This window comes from Drosophila teissieri, chromosome 2R, assembly GCF_016746235.2.
Source record: "Drosophila teissieri strain GT53w chromosome 2R, Prin_Dtei_1.1, whole genome shotgun sequence".
Lineage (NCBI taxonomy): Eukaryota > Metazoa > Arthropoda > Insecta > Diptera > Drosophilidae > Drosophila > Drosophila teissieri.
The window spans coordinates 14,400,556-14,421,292 of NC_053030.1; the positions used below are offsets into that span (position 1 = coordinate 14,400,556).

The window sequence follows — 20,737 nt, forward strand, 5'->3', positions numbered from 1 at the left end:
AGAAAATCGATTTTCGGACAAAATCCAAAAATCATCATCAAAAATTGGAAAAAATTAAAAAAAAAATTCTTTTTTTTTTGTAAGCACAGTTCGATTGGAAATTTAATTACGAATTCAACGAGATATGACATTCCATATTTGGACCCATATTTCGAATGTTCTGATCAAAATACTGATATTTAAATCGCAAAAAAACAGAAAATCGATTTTCGGACAAAATCCAAAAATCATCATCAAAAATTGGAAAAAATTAAAAAAAAAATTCTTTTTTTTTTGTAAGCACAGTTCGATTGGAAATTTAATTACGAATTCAACGAGATATGACATTCCATATTTGGACCCATATTTCGAATGTTCTGATCAAAATACTGATATTTAAATCGCAAAAAAACAGAAAATCGATTTTCGGACAAAATCCAAAAATCATCATCAAAAATTGGAAAAAATTAAAAAAAAAATAAATTTTTTTTTGTAAGCACAGTTCGATTGGAAATTTAATTACGAATTTAACGAGATATGACATTCCATATTTGGACCCATATTTCGAATGTTCTGATCAAAATACGGATATTTAAATCGCAAAAAAACAGAAAATCGATTTTCGGACAAAATCCAAAAATCATCATCAAAAATTGGAAAAAATTAAAAAAAAAATTCATTTTTTTTTGTAAGCACAGTTTGATTGGAAATTTAATTACGAATTTAACGAGATATGACATTCCATATTTGGACCCATATTTCGAATGTTCTGATCAAAATACGGATATTTAAATCGCAAAAAAACAGAAAATCGATTTTCGGACAAAATCCAAAAATCATCATCAAAAATTGGAAAAAAATTCATTTTTTTTTGTAAGCACAGTTTGATTGGAAATTTAATTACGAATTTAACGAGATATGACATTCCATATTTGGACCCATATTTCAAATGTTCTGATCAAAATACGGATATTTAAATCGCAAAAAAACAGAAAATCGATTTTCGGACAAAATCCAAAAATCATCATCAAAAATTGGAAAAAATTAAAAAAAAAATTCATTTTTTTTTGTAAGCACAGTTTGATTGGAAATTTAATTACGAATTTAACGAGATATGACATTCCATATTTGGACCCATATTTCGAATGTTCTGATCAAAATACTGCTTTTTAAATCGCAAAAAAACAGAAAATCGATTTTCAGACAAAATCCAAAAATCATCATCAAAAATTGGAAAAAATTAAAAAAAAAAATCATTTTTTTTTTGTACGCACAGTTTGATTGGAAATTTAATTACGAATTTAACGAGATATGACATTCTATATTTGGACCCATATTTCGAATGTTCTGATCAAAATACGGATATTTAAATCGCAAAAAAACAGAAAATCGATTTTCAGACAAAATCCAAAAATCATCATCAAAAATTGGAAAAAATTAAAAAAAAAAATCATTTTTTTTTTGTACGCACAGTTTGATTGGAAATTTAATTACGAATTTAACGAGATATGACATTCTATATTTGGACCCATATTTCGAATGTTCTGATCAAAATACGGATATTTAAATCGCAAAAAAACAGAAAATCGATTTTCGGACAAAATCCAAAAATCATCATCAAAAATTGGAAAAAATTAAAAAAAAAATTCTTTTTTTTTTGTAAGCACAGTTCGATTGGAAATTTAATTACGAATTTAACGAGATATGACATTCCATATTTGGACCCATATTTCGAATGTTCTGATCAAAATACGGATATTTAAATCGCAAAAAAACAGAAAATCGATTTTCGGACAAAATCCAAAAATCATCATCAAAAATTGGAAAAAATTAAAAAAAAAATTCTTTTTTTTTTGTAAGCACAGTTCGATTGGAAATTTAATTACGAATTTAACGAGATATGACATTCCATATTTGGACCCATATTTCGAATGTTCTGATCAAAATACGGATATTTAAATCGCAAAAAAACAGAAAATCGATTTTCGGACAAAATCCAAAAATCATCATCAAAAATTGGAAAAAATTAAAAAAAAATAAATTTTTTTTTGTAAGCACAGTTCGATTGGAAATTTAATTACGAATTTAACGAGATATGACATTCCATATTTGGACCCATATTTCGAATGTTCTGATCAAAATACGGATATTTAAATCGCAAAAAAACAGAAAATCAATTTTCGGACAAAATCCAAAAAAGTTGAAAAGAAATTAAATTTTTTTTTATAAACAGTTTGATTGGGAATTTAATTACTTATTCAACGAGTAGACTAATTCAATTTTTAGATTTAGATTTTGTTTAGATTTATTATTCAGTTGGGCCGAATCCCGGCGGTACTGCAATACCGGGCCAACCCGCGACAGAGGTGGAGCAAGCTCCTAGCACTCCGTCTGATTCCAAAAATCAGTTTAACATTTGTTGTCCTCCAATGGAGGAACTATCAGATGTTAAGCTGATAAGAACAGATTTAAGAAAATTAGCCATATGGCCAGTAAATGTTTGCCTGCCTCTGGGGCAGGCCGGGTTTTAGTTTGGTTTTTATTATTATTATTATTTTTTTTTTTTTTCCAACATTAATTTACGATTTAGATTTTAAAGTATATAATTTTTTCAGAATTTTTTTTCTGATTCCAAAAATCAGTTTAACATTTGTTGTCCTCCAATGGAGGAACTATCAGATGTTAAGCTGATAAGAACAGATACTACACTTTGATCTTAGCCATAAGGCCGAGAAGCGATAACTTTAAATGGAAAACTAACTGGGTCTCCATACGCAAACGACCAGAAACAGTTGGGAATTATAAGTATGCGCACACGAAAAATGACTCAACGCAACTGTTGCTCAGTAAGAATAGCCTGCTTTTAGGGGTGGTCTGCGGAGCAAATAAAATGAACTCTTTTCATTTTGTAACGAACAATTTGAAAAGCGGTTTATTTAAATAGTTTAATCGCAAAAAAACAGAAAATCAATTTTCGGCCAAAATCCAAAAATCATCATCAAAAATTGGAAAAAATTTGAAAAAAAAAATAATTTTTTTTTGTAAACACAGTTCGATTGGAAATTGAATTACGAATTCAACGAGATATGTCATTCCATATTTGGACCAATATTTCGAATGTTCTGATCAAAATACTGATATTTAAATCGCAAAAAAACAGAAAATCAATTTTCGGCCAAAATCCAAAAATCATCATCAAAAATTGGAAAAAATTTAAAAAAAAAATAATAATTTTTTTTTGTAAGCACAGTTCGATTGGAAATTTAATTACGAATTTAACGAGATATGACATTCCATATTTGGACCCATTTTTCGAATGTTCTGATCAAAATACGGATATTTAAATCGCAAAAAAACAAAAAATCGATTTTCGGACAAAATCCAAAAATCATCATCAAAAATTGGAAAAAATTAAAAAAAAATTCATTTTTTTTTGTAAGCACAGTTTGATTGGAAATTTAATTACGAATTTAACGAGATATGACATTCCATATTTGGACCCATATTTCGAATGTTCTGATCAAAATACGGATATTTAAATCGCAAAAAAACAGAAAATCGATTTTCGGACAAAATCCAAAAATCATCATCAAAAATTGGAAAAAATTAAAAAAAAAATGAATTTTTTTTTGTAAGCACAGTTCGATTGGAAATTTAATTACGAATTTAACGAGATATGACATTCCATATTTGGACCCATATTTCGAATGTTCTGATCAAAATACGGATATTTAAATCGCAAAAAAACAGAAAATCAATTTTCGGCCAAAATCCAAAAATCATCATCAAAAATTGGAAAAAATTTAAAAAAAAAATAATTTTTTTTTGTAAACACAGTTCGATTGGAAATTGAATTACGAATTCAACGAGATATGTCATTCCATATTTGGACCAATATTTCGAATGTTCTGATCAAAATACTGATATTTAAATCGCAGAAAAACAGAAAATCAATTTTCGGCCAAAATCCAAAAATCATCATCAAAAATTGGAAAAAATTTAAAAAAAAAATAATAATTTTTTTTGGTAAACACAGTTTGATTGGAAATTTAATTACGAATTCAACGAGATATGACATTTCACATTTTGACCAATATTTCGAATGTTCTGACCAAATTACTGATATTTAAATCGCAAAAAAACAGAAAATCGATTTTCGGACAAAATCCAAAAATCATCATCAAAAATAGAAAATATTTGAAAAAAAAAAGAATGTTCTGATCAAAATACTGATATTTAAATCGCAAAAAAACAGAAAATCAATTTTTGGCTGACGCTTATCTTAATGTAATTGTAGTAAAATCATTGTAAAATAGAAAAAGATAACTATAGTTAGCCGGTGCGCCCAAATGGGCTGAATTATTAGAAAAGAAGAACACAAAGGGGCTCCAAGAATTCCCCGTATGCCTTAATAAATATAGTTTTAAAAAAAAATTACCTTCTAAGCCCAAGAGTATGCTACAAATAAATAAATATGCTTGATAGTCTTTAAACCTTTATAACATTTATTTTTTTCTCGTGAAACATTTTAAAGGTTTTTTTAATGTTTGTAAAATAACACATTCTTACATTTTCTATTTTCTAGACATCATTTGCTTTTACGCAGCGAAAGGAAAATGGCCGTATGTGCCGGGATTTATGAAGTACCGAGTTGACAATGCGGCGCGCAGTTTTTTCAATCAGAACGACAGTATCATCAAACAGTTTTGCACCAAGTGGATACAGGTCAAGGAGTGCTTTCGTCCTCTATTCGGTGTGTTACTTATTGAAGAGTAAAGAAATGGATTGACCTATTTATATATCTATTGCCAGACAAATCAAATACCACAGAATCGGAAGTAGAAACGCTGGATGCCAAAATTCAGGGACAGCGCTGCAACTGCGACAAGTTGCTCCTCTCAACGGAGCCACCTGTGCCGGTTGTCTACTTCGACAAGAACTACATTGGAAACGTTAGTTCGGAAACCATTATGAATACCATTGAATTTCTGGAGAGTTTCCTGCCACCGCCCACTAAGAAACACAAGCGCAAGAATCGTGTTCGTGGACGCTTAGACGATATGGACATTGAATAGATCATTACATCATTAATTACTTTCGTAACGCACTCAAATTTAAATTTTAATCATAATCATAACCATCGTTTAAATTTGAATTTAAATTCGGTTAGCAGCCGTTTTCTAGAGATGAGTGCTCATAATATTATGGCAAAATACAAATTCTTTAATTAAACATAACGCAAACTTGTCTACGTGGGTTCTTGTTTTTATATAAAATACTCCTGAACAAGGTATAAAAACATAACTATATTTAAAATTCCTTTAAATCGTTAAACATAACTTTGCAACTAAAATCGATGTGGTCGTAATGTATCGATAGTAGCATCGATTTTTTTCATCGCCAATTGGAAGGTATATATTAGCGGTCGCCGGACGGTCACACTTATTGCACTTACTCCAATTGGAAAGGCAATAGCATTCGCGTCGCGGAGGAAACAAGAAAGTAAAACAGCGAGAAGCTCTGCAAAGGCATTGGTTATTTTTAAAGGACAACCGCGATTAGAGGAAGTGTCTCTTGTTAGACAATCGAATTGGCCATACATCGGCAAGAGTGTTATAAAAGAGAAGCGCGTAGGTGTGCCAACAGCCCAAGCAAATTCTTTTGCATTCGCTTTTGAACCGCTTTCATCGCGAGTTCAGTTTCACTGTGTGCGTGAGCAAAGAGCGTGTGCAAATAACTTTTGCCGCGTTGTCCGCCTGCTGCGAATTTCCAACCCAAAGAAGAGAGTGAGAGAGCGCTCGAAGAGGAAGAGAGTGAGAGGATCGATCGGGTGAATGTCGCTGAAACACCAGAAACAATCCTACCAACCGCTCCCAACGGCGGCCGCCATGGACAATCCGGCGATGATCCAGAGCAGCGGGAGCAGTGGGAGCAGCTCCTCCGAGGAGGGCGGCAGTCGTGAGGATGTGGCCAATCTCTCGCCGCTCGGACTGCCTACGACCTACTCGTCACAGCAACTGATGCCCTCGGATACGGACAGCATGGAGGAGGAGCGCCACCGCCTGCGTCCGCACCACCACCACCACCACCCACTGGGCGAGCACCACCACATCCCGGGCATACCGCCCTCCGCCGCCGTCCCCTCGCGACTCTCCAGCGTGGGCAGATCGCAGTGGTTCACGGTCACCGTTCTCTGCTTCGTCAACCTCATCAACTACATGGATCGCTTCACGATCGCAGGTGAGTCGAGGATCCTTCTTTGGTCTCCCATAGGTCTCCGTTCTTTGGGTTTCGGAATCAAGCACTTGGGGGCTTGTTTCCGAACATTTGTTGACACTTTTAAAGCAGATTGCTGTAGAGCGCAGACCCAATTTTTGTGAGTTTGAAGATTAGGCAGGCCAACAAATTTATAGTATGTCCACATAGTATGAAGTTATTTATTTATTAGGCAAAAAAAATTTGTGCTTGCTAAGCAATTTTCCCAGTAAATATAAACAACTCAAAGCACATTATGTTATTTCGCACTTTTTTTTGTTACAAATGAAAACATTTAAGTTGCCCAAAAATACGTAAAATTATAATGTTATTAATTAAAAGCCGCTAATCAACAATAATTGGGACCTAATCACTAGAAATTGATACCTCATCGTCAACAATGCGGGCTCCATTGTTTACAAAATGTACCATAAAGATTGCATGCGAGAGAATTATATTAGTGACTAATCAGCTTACAAGTGAATCACGCCATCCAAAAATATTCAAGTACTCACGTTTATCATACGCGAATGCCGATAAATGGATCACTACACATTTTGCACTCAAACTCGGGACATTTCCACTGGGGCGGTGGTGGTAATCAATCAAAAGCCCCATTTCGCCTAAAACCTGCATATGTATATTATTTCTAGCACTCAGGTGCGATAAAGTGGAGCGAGTAGCTCGTCTTTGGCACCTGACCTGCTGCCTGGTGAGCTTAGCACGGCGGGGTATTGTGATCGGCGATCAGCAAGCGCCCGTCCGCGTGACAATTACAGGGTAATCTCATGTTTCAACCCGTAAGTGCAGACGGACACACTGCCCACATCATTAGTGTTTATTATTGGGAACATTAGGAACATTAGCGAAGGAAATGGCTCTTAATTCATGGTTCTTAATTGCAGTATGCGGGCGGCTTTTCATTGGACACTTGTTGAATACCGAAGTTCTTTTCCCTGTTTACTCTTGTCTGGAAAATGAGAGTTCAGATTGCAGTGGCTGTTTATCTCATTCAGTTACACAAAACGCAGTGTATACTGAATGGAAATGGAAACTTGTTTAAGTTAAATGGCGAAACAAGTTGTGACTGATTATACAAGCCCAACGCAGCCCACCGTTTAATTTGCATTTCTAAATAAGTGTATATATAGTTGTTAACTATAATTTCCCATTTTCACAGTCTCCGTGAACCCGAACAACAAGTTCTTCCTGAGTCAGCACAACTTTTCCATTCAAGGCCGTGTGATAAAGTATCTTTATATGCCACTGTATGTGCTCTTGCAATTAATTTGCAATTATAAATCACTGGCTATTACTTATCAGTTGATTGCTTCTGCGGCAATTCGAAATCGATCTTACACCCTTTTTTAGGCTGCAAATCAAATGAAAAGCCTTTAATTCGTGTAAAGCCAGCACATCGGATAGTGACTAAAAACATCATACGACTTTTTGAGCAGACAGGAAGCGGAATTACTCACTCAAAAGGGCGATAGCACTTACATACCAAACCGACAAAATCGACAAAGCTGTTTACTTATTATATTTAATATTATATCGCTCTTTCGCTCGGAAAATTTCATTTCCATTTCCATGGGCGCCTCCTCCTAATTGATTGAAAAAACATGTGTTGCTGTTTATTTTGAGAATACTGCGAGCGCAAGGCGAAATGGAAAACTAGTATAAACAATGGTCAAGGCGCCCAAGGTTTTTGTTTTGCCATTTTTCCAGTGGCATTGTTATCATCACCACCAACACCACACCCCCATTATGCCGCCACTTCTGGGCCTTATCAAGAAGTGGCCGAAACCAGAACCGCTGCACAATAAATTGCATTGGATCGCAGGTGCTGTGCACGTGGAGTTTCGGCCAATTTGCAGTGATTAGATTACCTGGCCGGTATTTGTTTTGCTTCTGACTGCACTGATTGGTCAGCCCTTTTTTCATTTACTGGGAGTTTCCACGAATTTTGCCACGTTTGCACCACAATCATACGTACAAATGTACACATAAATATGTATGTAGTGTTATTTTGTATCAGCTGATGTCTGGGCAGCCTAATGGAATGCATTTAATTATAATTTTAAGTGCGTCTCGGCCTTTGGCTTCGACCTCCGACTTTGCTGAATTTCGCATGGCTGCCGATAGTGGTGTGATGTTTTATAACCACCTCGTTTGGTCAAAACATTTGGGGGGCCCCCTCTTCATTCATGATCGCTACAGTGATCGTGATTCGTGTGGATCCGTGCTATTCAGTTGTTGACAGTAAATTTCAGTAAATTTCTGCACCGACAGTGAACTTTGATCGGGCCAAGAACTGGCAATTATTTATTTTGGTCAACAACAGATATGTGGGCTGAGATATATAGACCAAGATTCCGTTCTGCTGTGCTTCCGACGTAATTTTCTTGGCCCCCATCCAAAGCAAGAGATCGCAATAATTGTCTATGTCAATTGATCGAGTAGAGATTTCTGTGGCATATACATATGGACATACATATATTCATAGATCTGTTTTGGTTATTTTCAAGTCTTTTGCAATCACACTTTTACTTTTTTCCCATTTTTCGGCGATTGTTTTGCATATTTTGCATTTGTTTAAACTTAAAAAGTCACCGAATTCGGTTTTTTTTTTGCCAAAGATACATAAAAACTTTCCATTTTGTTGCCATCACAGTTGAGGAAAGAAATAACAATGAAAAGAAAATATAAAACATGCAGCCTTGACACACCGAAATTGTCAATACCCTTGGAAAATAAGCTTCAATTTCTTGGGCAGGCTTACCAACTTAGTAAAATCACTCACTCCCACTTTATTGAATCAATTCAATTGCAAAAACATTTGACCAAACCAAATTGCTGAATGTGGTGCCAACTTATGGATAGTTTACTTACGAATGCCTCGAATTTGAATAAGTTAAAACGCGGGCTCCTTAAGTTACACAAAACGCGCGGATGTAACAAATGCATTTGCTTAACGTATTTTGCATTTTTGTTTGGCATTTGTGCACATATTTCTACGTCAATGGTTCTATTCTGCATACAACATACGTTTGTACATATCGTTATTTGGGTCAACGACCTACGCAAAGTGCAGTGCACACTTTTTGCTCCAACAAATTGAATTAACGAAAGGCAAATGCTAAACAAAAAACACATCCGAAGAATAGTAAAAAAGGTTGGGGTAGGGAATGTCTGGAACTCGGTGGATGGAACACTTTTCTATGGGCGCCGCCGCTTTCACAATTGATTTCCACCTGGCCCACCGAAAAGAAAGAAAGTTTTTCTCTAAACACAATTCGAGTGCTCCGCTAAGCATTCAAATGCATTCCAAGCGAAAGTCACAGCGCAGCCTCAGTGTTTTTCATTTCGGTTTTCGTCTTCTTCTTCGACTCGTGGCCAAAATATCTGTCAGATACTCAGATCGTTTATTCATCGTCCGATTTTAAAGCTTACGCTGCATATCGCGCGATTTTTCAAGGCCGACGTCACCAGACGCCACAGAACGGGGGGAAGAGAGATGGGTAGCTGGGGTGGAGAGAGATAGAGGGAGAGAGCCACTGAGAACAGTCACTTTCGGCCGCAAACAACTTTTTCATTCATGGTAATGAGAGTCCCGGCATTGTTGTTGTGGTCTCTGCAGTTGCCTGGTTATGAATATTGGCTTTTTAAACGGATCAATGTTCTGCGGATTTCGCCGGCCACAGTACAGTGCGTTTCTTAAGTGTAAGCTTCGTTGAGTAGCGCAAAAAAACACTTCTTTTAACCATTTATTATGAACCCCTTTTTTATTGTACCAAGCTTTTCTAAAACGTATTTCCTCCCAATAATTGGGTAGAAAGTTCAGCTTAGATGGAAAGTATTTGCATTAAGTTAACGATTATAAGTTATATTTCAGAGCATGGACTTTGGGATCTGTATATATGTAATATATGCTATCATTTTGGGATGACTGAACATAAAATTTCAGAGTCTTATAGTAACTGCCACTTGACACTGTCTGGTTTCCAGAAAGTTCGACACTTGGGAATTCCAGATATAGTTTGTAACAAAACCTACCATTGCGAATCGCACTGTCACGTTTATTGGGCACAAATGAGAGCAACCCGAAGAGAGAGAATTCAGCAAGAGAGATAAACGGGTTCTAAAAATGCGACAGCCGGCTAAATACTGATATGAATACTAACTACTAAATACGTTGACGAAACTTCCCCAATTGTGGCGAAAAATGGGAGAGGGAGGAGGAGGTTACTACGTATTCATAGTGGCTTTGACTTATGTTTTTGTTTTTGGCCAAGAAGTACCCATAAACAGTCGGAATTCCTTGCGTTGAGTATACGATATCAATATGAAATACACATGTATGCATGTATGTGTGTACAAGGAATGCCTCACCCAGACCAGCCCCACTGTGCCCCCTCTCCACCTCTCTCCGCCTGTCTCCCTCAGCCCGCAATCGCAATGCAGTACACAAACAGGCACACATGCACACGCACACAGACTTATCGCGTGGCGTCCCCCAACCGTTACGTCACTAGGCAAGGCAAACAAACACGCTGATTGGTCGAAAAACATCGTACGATAAATTTCTCAAAGCGAAAAGACCCAGAAAATGGAATAATTAAAAAGCAAACGCTGATTCACTGCACTTCGGCTGCTTCGTGCCACGTTTCGCTTCGGTTCGCGGGGGTTCGTGAAGCTTCGGCTCTCTCTCTCTCGCGCGTGCTCTCTCTCTTTTTGGGGCACAACTTGTTGAGCTTTTTGTGTGTCATTGTTGTTGCTGCTGCATTTGCCGGCTTCTGATCTCAGACACTCTCTCTCTCTTCCTTCCCCACTCTCTCTTTCTCTCTCTCTCCCCTCGCCCACTTGATTTTGTGGGCCGTTGTTTATTTTTGGGTACTCGAGCACTTTAAGTAGTTATTTCATTATATTTCCTCTTTTTTGCCTATTCCGCAAAGGCCAATGTACGAAGAGAGGAGCATAGAAATACGGAGCTTAATAGCGGTATATGTTTTTTTTGAGCTGCATGTAGAATGTAGGAAGTAGCGTTAGATCGCCCAACAGTTATTGACGAAGGTCGTTTGGCCATTAATTCGCTAGTTGCACATCCGTTTGTTAATGAATTTTTAAACGTCGAAAAGTTGAAGACGAGACGTGCAGGAAATACATACACATACATGCCCACACACCTGAGAAAATGTGTGCGAAGGTGATCGCAACGATTGAAATTCAAATCATGACACAGATTTGCATGACGATGCAACAGATCGATACATTGGTTATCGAGGCTAGCTAATAAGTAGTTCGTAGTATGATATGTAGCGATAAATAGTAAGATTGATCAACACTTTGATTATTATCAATGGAAACCTATCCTCTTCAGCTGATAAAAGGTTGCGGATCTTATCAGTACTTACTCTTACTAGGCTGTAAATAGAATGTGATATATTTGCAATGCCAATGTTATTTTAAGATAAATAATGACATTGAGAACCAACATATAGTCACACCCTTGATTATCGATTGCTCGTATGCACTACAGAGATAACAAAAAGTGGGCGTTGTATCAACTTTGATCAATTAGAGTTGCTCCTATCTTTTCATATATACAGTTGCGGTCAAAATAATAGTAGTGCCGGTGAAGCAACACGTTATTTCTCATTATTTCCTCTATGCCTTCACATATTCAAATAATTTTTTCACACAAGTGACGTTAATTCTTTGCTCTCTAAGAACGTAAAGTTATTTTCGGTTCTCTCTTCGTTTTACATTCTTTTTCGGCTTTAATTGCAAGGATGCACTTGTTTGACCCAGTCAAAATAATAGTAGTGCCAGCTAAATTGACAAGAATAATTTAATTTAATCGCTTTTTAGCCAGGTTTGTGGTATTTTACAATACTCTTGCGTGTTTTTTAACAGTTTCTATCATTTTTTGACGCTTCTTTGAAATTAGGTACAGAATATATGGGGCGTGGCAAACACTGTAATGCCGAGAGGCGGTAACTCATTAAAAAACTGATTTTTTCTGGAAAGACTTATGTCAGGGTGCAAAATATTATCGGATGCTCTTCTACAATGATTAGAAATGCAATCAAATATGAACCAACAAATGAAACTCGTGGTCGGTTCAAGTTATTGACCAAAAGGTCAGTAGATCGCTTAGCAAGACAGGCAAGAAGCAATCCTTTCGGGTGCACTGCAGCCCTAAAAAAAATCTTGTAAAATTAATTGTAGTTTGGAAACAATAAGATGTCTCGGAGATGAAAACCTCATTACAAGAAGTCCACGAAAAGTGCCGTTACTAACAAAAAAACATGCAGCAAGTTATGCAACATTCCGTTTGAAGTTAGCAAGAAAGCACTTGAATTGGCCTTTGGAGAAGTGGAGGAATATTTTGTGGTCGGATGAGTCCAAGATAGTTTTGTTTGGAGGCCATGGCTTTAGGGAGTTTGTTAGACGACCACCCTTATCTGGCTTTTTCCCGAAATATACATTAAAAACGGTTAAGCACGGTGGTTCAGCGATTATGATTTGGGCGAGTTTTTCGTATTATGGAGTTGGGCCAGTGTATTGGGTAAAATACATCATGGATCGTTATTTATATGTAAAAATTTTAAACGAGATGATGCTCCTATATGCCTTCGAGGACATGCCACTTGTTTGGACTTTTCAACAGGACATTGATCCAATACATACAAGTAAACTCACCAAAGAGTGGTTCGCAGCCCATCAAGTCGAAGTCATACAGTGGCCTGCAGAGTCACCCGATCTCAATCTAAGTGAGAATTTGTGGTGTGACGTTAAGAGAGCAATCTCAGAAATAAAACCGAGTAATAGCTTTAAACTCTGGAAAGCTGTACAAAGGTCATGGGACTCTGTTCCTGTGCAAAGATGCCAGAATTTAGTTGATTCCATACATAAGCGCTGTGCGTCTGTTATAGCCAACAAAGGCTATTCAACAAAATACTAAAATAAACATTAAATATAGGGCTATTACATAGTTTTTATCATTTAAACTTAAAATGTTTTATTTGGCTGTGATGCTGTTTGAAAAAATGCACTACTATTATTTTGACCGATCAAATTTAGGTCCATTTTAACATTTTCATTTCTTTCTGAAAAGTCTTATGCATTTTCCAAAGTCAATTTTCATTATTATCACCTACTATGAGTTAACTTTCATTGAAAATTAAAAAAAATTTTCTGATCACCTTTTGAAAGGTGTTTTTTTGGATTGTTTCAAAACCTCTGTGGGCACTACTATTATTTTGACTGCAGCTGTACATGCGTATGTGGGCTGCTGTTTAATAGGTATTGATGGGTTAATTAATGGCTCTTTTGGGAAAATATGATGACCCATAAAGACACACGCCACATTTCCGGTATTTTCTCCCTTTCATAGTGGGGCTACAATGACTGGGGGGTGCTAATTATAGATATATGTTTGTATCTCCTCTCTGAACTGAACAATTTGGGGCTTACGTAAAGCACTCGCATATAGCAGACTTGTATTAACGATTTATTTGGTTGGCCAATTAACAACTCCCGCTGAGGATGGGCTGATATGTACAGAGTACAAAGTAGCAAATCACACATCACGCGACTTCCCAATACATAGTGCCAAAATAATATAAGTAAACTTCACAGTTACCACTTTCCTAAAGATGTACATCTCGAAGAGAATCTAACCCGCTTTATCCCTTCATCTTCCAGGTGTCCTCACAGATGTCCGCGCAGATTTCGACATCGGAAACGACAGCGCCGGACTCCTGCAGACCGTCTTCGTTATCTCGTACATGGTGTGCGCCCCCATCTTCGGTTATATGGGCGATCGCTACTCCCGCCCCTGGATAATGGCGGTGGGCGTGGGTCTGTGGAGCACCACCACGCTGCTGGGGTCGTTCATGAAGCAGTTTGGCTGGTTCATCGCCTTCAGGGCGCTGGTGGGGATTGGGGAGGCGTCGTACAGCACCATCGCACCGACGATCATCTCGGATCTGTTCGTGCACGACATGCGCTCCAAGATGCTGGCACTGTTCTACTTTGCCATACCCGTGGGATCCGGTCTGGGGTGAGTGTTCCGCTCGACATTGTCGCTCGACCAATGTCCAGGTCAATGATCAACAGCAGTCCGGGAGGATGGGCTCTTATCATTCGTCTACGAATCCGTCTTTGTTTGCGCCTTATCAGGTGCTGGCAACAGGCGTTGGGTTCCAAAGTTTGAGGACAGATGATAATCAGCAATTCTCGCTGGCCAAGCGTGAGAAGAGACACGTGACTCTTTACTTTTGTAAATTAATATTGATTTATTTTTGGAATGCCGACAATTGATGGCTCTAATTCAATTAGAGTGCTGGGTCAATTGGGCGGGTTGATTGGAATTTATGCAACGCCTAATTGGCCGCCAATGCAACGCGATTGTCCCAGCGGTCAATTCATCAGGATCGTTCTCATCAATTACCCCTTCTTATATTTGTTCTCCCAACATAGATACATTGTGGGATCCAAGACGGCGCACCTGGCCAACGATTGGCGCTGGGCCCTGAGGGTCACACCCATTCTGGGCATTGTGGCCGTGCTGCTCATCTTGCTCATCAAGGATCCGGTGCGGGGCCACAGCGAGGGATCGCACAACCTGGAGGCCACCACCTACAAGCAGGACATCAAGGCGCTGGTCAAGAATCGTTCCTTCATGCTCTCCACGGCTGGATTCACGTGCGTCGCCTTCGTGGCCGGAGCTCTGGCCTGGTGGGGACCTTCCTTCATCTATCTAGGCATGAAGATGCAGCCCGGCAACGAGAACATTGTCCAGGACGAGTAAGTGTGTCCGCCCCTGGCAACCAAAAGCTCCATTTTCACGACGCCTATCTAGAAAACGCATCCTTTGATGCCTTGAATTTTTGTAAAGATATCTTACAACAACTTGCTCGTGAAAATGGGACTTGTGCCCACCCTTTTGACACCGACCCCCCAAGAAATCCCCCCAATATCGAGCTGTGCGCCTTACAATGATTTCCGATCCGTCGTCAAGCATCTCGTACAAGTTTGGTCTGGTGGCCATGTTGGCTGGACTCATCGGAGTTCCGTTGGGCTCCTTCCTGGCCCAGCGACTGAGGGGTCGCTACGAGAACTGTGACCCGTACATCTGTGCGGTGGGACTCTTCATCTCAGCACCGATGGTGTTTGCTGCACTCGTGGTGCCGCAGACGAGCGAGAGCCTCTGCTTTTTCTTCGTTTTCGTGGCCCAGGTGGCACTGAACCTGTGCTGGTCCATTGTGGCCGACATCCTACTGGTAAGATGGCTCGCAGTCAGAAACGAGAAGCAACTGCAGCAGCAACAGCAATGAAAGCGCAGGAATCAAATGCTAAAAGCCAGCCAGCCGATTATTGAAAGCACTCGACGTTGAATTTGTTGAATTCTTGAACGGGAGCTCTACTTTAGACCCCAACCAACTTGCCCTAACCCCCCGCTCGTTTAATTGTTAATGCCCCGAATGCACGAAAGCGTTGTTATCCAATCCACGAGGATAAAGAACTCCATGAGATTGATAACAACGTTCTGGTGTAGTCAGGGTTCTCAAGCTTTGGCATAACTAACCGAATGTACCCCGAAATTCCAAACCCCGCCCTTAGTGTTGCGTTCAACTTCGGAGTCATCACCATGGTGGCGGGCCTGCTGGGCGTGCCGCTGGGCTCGTTCCTGTCCCAGTACCTGGTGAAGCGTTATCCCACGGCGGATCCGGTGATCTGCGCCTTTGGGCTGCTCGTGAGTGCGCCGCTGCTGACGGGCGCCTGCCTGCTGGTGAATAGCAGTTCGGCTGGCACCTATGCACTCATATTTTTCGGCCAGTTAGCTTTAAATTTGAATTGGGCAATTGTTGCGGACATACTGCTGGTAAGCCAAGTACCTCAAAACGGGAGACATCTTGACATCCCGATTCTAATGCTTTTGTAATTTTGCACCCACGTATATTGTTTGAGTATCGTAACTACGTAACTACTACACACAGAATATCTTAGTTTTAGCCATTAACTTTTTACTGTTATAATGAGTAACACACTCGGCACAACCACACACACTCACACACACACACCAACCTACACACACACACACACAGCTTGCCTACTCACAATTGCCTTAACTTTAATTACTTGAATTTGTACTCGTTTGTTGTCTTTGCCCGCATCTTTTACTGGTGGTGGTCATCGGATACTCCATTTTGTGGTTGTTTCATGATTTTTGGGTGCGGTTTTGAGTTCAGTAAACCGAAGAACTTTAAGGCAGTTGCACGTCTTGAAGTTCCGAAGGCCCGTACATTATCATTCCCAATAACTCATGTAATCCCCCGAGATAATACCAATTTATTCGCCTTATTGCTTTTGTGTAAATGTAATCAACGTAGAGTTTTCATCTTATCACTGTAGCTTTCATCCCCCTAGTGGCCCATTTTGTGGGGCTAAAGGGAGTGTCCAACCCCCGAAAACACTTGCAATGTGCAAATATTCCGACACTCAACCCCCAGTGGAGGTCGTATAACCATGTTAAACCATCGCACTTCCCCAAATTGCAGTGGGAAACCAACCCATACTTTATATTCAGCCCCATTTCACGAGACCAAGTGTCGAAATTTTCGTATTTATATGGGATTCTCCCGTCTGGTTCACTCCATTTCGGGGGTTATCTTCTGGGGTAGTCACGTTTGTCGTCTTCGGGGAGATAAGCCAGTGATAAGTGATAAGGAAATTAAAAACCCAAATCAGCGTAGCGTCAAGTGAATCATATATTTTCACTATCACATTTAGGCAGGATTTCGGAGTAAACTTGAAAAACTATAAACAAATCATAAACTTAGAGATGAATAGTACTTTTAATTGAATTAGTTGAATCAGTTTCCTCACTTGAACAAATACGGTTCGTAATGCCCCGCTTATGTCATTAAAAACCTTAACTGATTAAGTAACCCAGATTGATAAAATGACCCAATTCAGTGGCGAAGGTGTCTTGAGATAGTGAAAGTTAGGTAATCCCTGTAAGTAGCTGCAAGTTATCCCAGGAATGGAATGAATGATTTCTAGATAGTGGATATGGAAACCCGTGGACGCAATTCCTTAGAAAAGATACGTACGTATCTCGTACGTACGAGGGGCTGTTCTAAATTTGGCAGTACGTCAGAGCAGACAATATATTGTTTAAATATATATGTATATATATATATTTAGTACGCAAACACACGCCCCTTTAATGCATTGCTTTTTGACCACGCACTTGGCTCCTCTGTTTTTGTGACCATTTTGCCATTGCAAACGATTCCGTGACAGAAATAAGCAATCGCAATCGCACTTCCCTTGCCGCCCAAACCCACCCGATTATCTAACCCAAAAAAAAAACAAAACGTTGGGGCGATCGGCCCACCTTGGTGGCGTTATATTAATTGGGGGCTGCGATAAGGAAACCGTGATTAGAGATTGCCATTATCTGGGGACTTGCGTAGCTATTGTTTCTGCAGCTCCGCAAGATCACTGCTGTAATATCATAGGTGTTTTGCGTAACATTTTTCTGCTTTTTGGCATTATATAGATCACACACACGAATAACACACACAGCTTATCATACACAAATCACATCACCTGTAGTTATAACAGTAAAAACTTAATGTGGCCAACAACAGTTTAGCAGACAACAAATTGCCACAGATTCAATTTAAATATCAGCTCACTTACCGATCCACCCTCGCTAAGCAGAGTGCTCACGCAGTGTTCCCAGCCAGGCTCGCCCAACTGTTCCCAACTGTGGTTAGACTCCAACCTGAGAACGCAATGCTTATGTGGCTTTTCTTTTGGGAACCTGTTCTTTGTTTGCTCCCGAAATTCTTGAGTGGCTCCATCTTTGGCGAGCTTTTGGCTAATTTGAATCTGCTGTTGGCACACACACACACCTGCACACGCATAATCGCTTTAATCACTTTTTATTTGTTTTTAATCAATTATTTTAATGTCGGTTGCAATGTAGAATACTTTCTGGAGCGAAACTATAAGGGCTTAACACCTGGTCGCCCACAGAATGTATCTTTCACCTGCACCGATAGCTGGTTTAATCGATAGTCGTAGCTTAAGAATCGGTTGTGGCTTTTGCTTTCATTATTTGCTTTGCTTTTCGTTGTTGCTGTTTCACTTTAGCGCCAGAATTCAAGAATTAACCCAAATAACCTTTCAATTTCTGTTGTACAGTATGTGGTGGTTCCCACACGGCGCTCCACAGCCGAGGCCTTCCAAATCCTCATCTCACACGCACTGGGCGATGCCGGCAGTCCGTATCTGGTGGGCGCAGTAAGTACTCAAAAGATTGCTATACTCCGGAAATCGAAGTAACCATAAAACCCTTTCCCGTAGATCTCTGAAGCCATCATGAAGCACCTGCACAAGAACCCCAGCGACTCTGGTCTGACCACCGAGCTGCAGAGCATGTCCCAAGTGGCGGGAACCGCGATCACCAATGCCACCCAGGCGATCACGGAAGCCACCACCAGTTTGATCGAAACAGCGCATTCAGCGGTCTCCCAGGAAGTAGGTGGACTCCTTAAGAGCTAGAGATCACTTTGACTAATAACTGCCTGTTTGCTTTCAGTACTCTGATGTGGAGCAGTTCGAGGGACTGCAGTATGCGCTCTTCTCTACCAGTTTTGTGGAGGTGCTGGGCGGCATCTTCTTCATATTTACCGCCTGCTTCATCATCAAAGACAAGTACAACGCCACGCGAGGACTGCAAGGTAGGCACAATGGGTTGGATTGAGCTCTCAAAGCCCCTATCTCATCTATCTATTAACTTTCTGATTAAAAAGTAACCGCAACAATGAGTAAATTAGCTTGACAACAAATGTTTATTGACTAGGCTTTAAACGAAGGCTTTAAACGAATGTGTATGTAGTAGACTGTAATCCTCTTTTACGATCTAAACTGTTAGAATTGTTAAAATGGCTACTGTTTAATCAGAAGTTGTCTTATTTGCCACTCTTTGGCTCAACTGTTCTCCGTTTCCGATATTGCCAGGCGACCAGGGAGCGCGAGCGGTTCGATCGTCAGTCGCCTTGGCCAGCGGGCAAAAGGACGTTGAGTCCTTCAACTCGGACTGCCTGGTCCTGTGCACTGACATCGCGCTGCGCGAACGCACGTGATAGCTCAAATATGAAATGTGTATACACACCTAGGTGCCCAGCACCAAATGATTATTTTTTGGCCCAGTTCCCGGTAGGTGGAATGCTCAAAATTTCGTTAACCCATTCTGTTCTGCGTGCGTTCCATAGTTGCGTTCTACTAATCTCAGTTACTTGACCCTAACCATACCCTGTTCTTCATGGCTTTCTGTGTGCTTCGCTTGGGGAAACAAAATGCTAATGGCTGTGTATTTATTGTACCTTTTAGATGTCACGGCTCAACAACAGCAGCGGGATGAGCGCGGTCAGATTGCCTAATACCAGCCGATCCTCGAGGTTTTGCTGCGCACTCAGAGCTCCGATGGCATGCCGGGTGAACTGATACTGACTGAAAACCATCTTTAATTTAATTTACGGTCACTCGCACCACGCACATCCCGCATCGGATCAAACTGGAAGCTTACGGGGACGGGAAGCTCAGTTGGGCCAACAAGTCCCCGATGTTCATGTTCCTATTGAGAAGGATCGGATGGAAGGACCACCATGCCAACGTTCAAGCACGCCACACCGATTTGTAGATATATATACAAAACAATCACTCACACAGGCACTCACTCCTCACCAAGTCATAACATTACACAGATCATTTTACTTGTAAACGTCAGAGGGCTAGGATACCCACGATATCTTGCTTCACACACACATATAGTCGTAGATAGGTCTAGCTCTGGTATTTTAGACTAAATCAAAATTAGCAAGAGTTTCTTCAAGCAGACTCGCATTCGAAGAAGTGCTCCCTCAGAACGGATAATGTAAATAGATTATCTCAGGCATCGAATGCGTAGTACATGCAGTTTGGATATTTATATAAATGTATGTATGAGTAAATTTAATATGAATTGTAAATATAGATAAGCACCGGGCCATTGTATAAGTGCATAGTCTATTTAATCAGTTTTATCATAACGCCTTAGTTTTACACTGAACATAATTTTAATCATAGCTTTAGCTAGTTGTGTAACAAATTGGAGAAATGTGTGCACCCTCAGCAATTACTGAATATTACAGCAAAACAATTTTGAACCAAAACAACACCAATCAGTCCTCGAGTTTGCTTTTTTTATTTGTTTAATCTCAATCGAATGCTAGCCTAATTGGAGCGCAAACTAAAAGACTGCGAGCAATCAAATATTGGTACGTCGATATTTGGCTAAGAATAAACCAAACTAATTGTTTAGCAACTAAGGAAATCATCCGGGGCAATAAAGAAACATTTAAAATCAATTCCCTTCACTGTGTCCGATTTTTTTGGCATGGAATGTTCCAACTGAGGACGTTGATAGAACAAATATTTT

The 20,737-nt window shown here is 39.5% G+C and overlaps 2 protein-coding genes, 1 non-coding gene and 1 pseudogene across 6 annotated transcripts; 2 read left to right on the forward strand and 2 right to left on the reverse strand.

Annotated features, from left to right (window-relative positions):
* Window positions 1-2,290: 2,290 nt before the first annotated feature.
* LOC122615376 lies at window positions 2,291-2,480 on the reverse strand. Its single transcript, XR_006325827.1, has one exon. It is a non-coding gene; the product is annotated as a U2 spliceosomal RNA (small nuclear RNA).
* Window positions 2,465-5,150, forward strand: LOC122614466. The gene is made up of 3 exons (XM_043789031.1): window positions 2,465-2,471; window positions 4,565-4,732; window positions 4,792-5,150. The coding sequence occupies exons 1-3, from the start codon at window positions 2,465-2,467 to the stop codon at window positions 5,052-5,054; spliced, it is 438 nt and encodes a 145-aa protein (XP_043644966.1). The 3' UTR covers window positions 5,055-5,150.
* LOC122615377 lies at window positions 2,593-2,719 on the reverse strand (annotated as a pseudogene).
* A 285-nt stretch (window positions 5,151-5,435) lies between the features above and the next one.
* Window positions 5,436-20,666, forward strand: LOC122613457 (protein spinster-like). 4 transcript variants are annotated; one of them, XM_043787646.1, is made up of 9 exons: window positions 5,436-6,219; window positions 13,945-14,302; window positions 14,722-15,048; window positions 15,263-15,524; window positions 18,460-18,558; window positions 18,622-18,795; window positions 18,857-18,998; window positions 19,279-19,476; window positions 19,651-20,666. In XM_043787646.1, exons 1-8 carry the CDS (start codon window positions 5,814-5,816, stop codon window positions 19,401-19,403), a joined length of 1,893 nt encoding a protein of 630 aa, XP_043643581.1. In that variant the 5' UTR covers window positions 5,436-5,813; the 3' UTR covers window positions 19,404-19,476; window positions 19,651-20,666. The 4 variants fall into 4 exon arrangements, with proteins under 4 accessions (XP_043643581.1, XP_043643580.1, XP_043643583.1 ...); XM_043787645.1 differs by lacking the exon at window positions 15,263-15,524 and adding an exon at window positions 15,865-16,126; XM_043787648.1 differs by lacking the exon at window positions 19,279-19,476.
* Window positions 20,667-20,737: the final 71 nt, after the last annotated feature.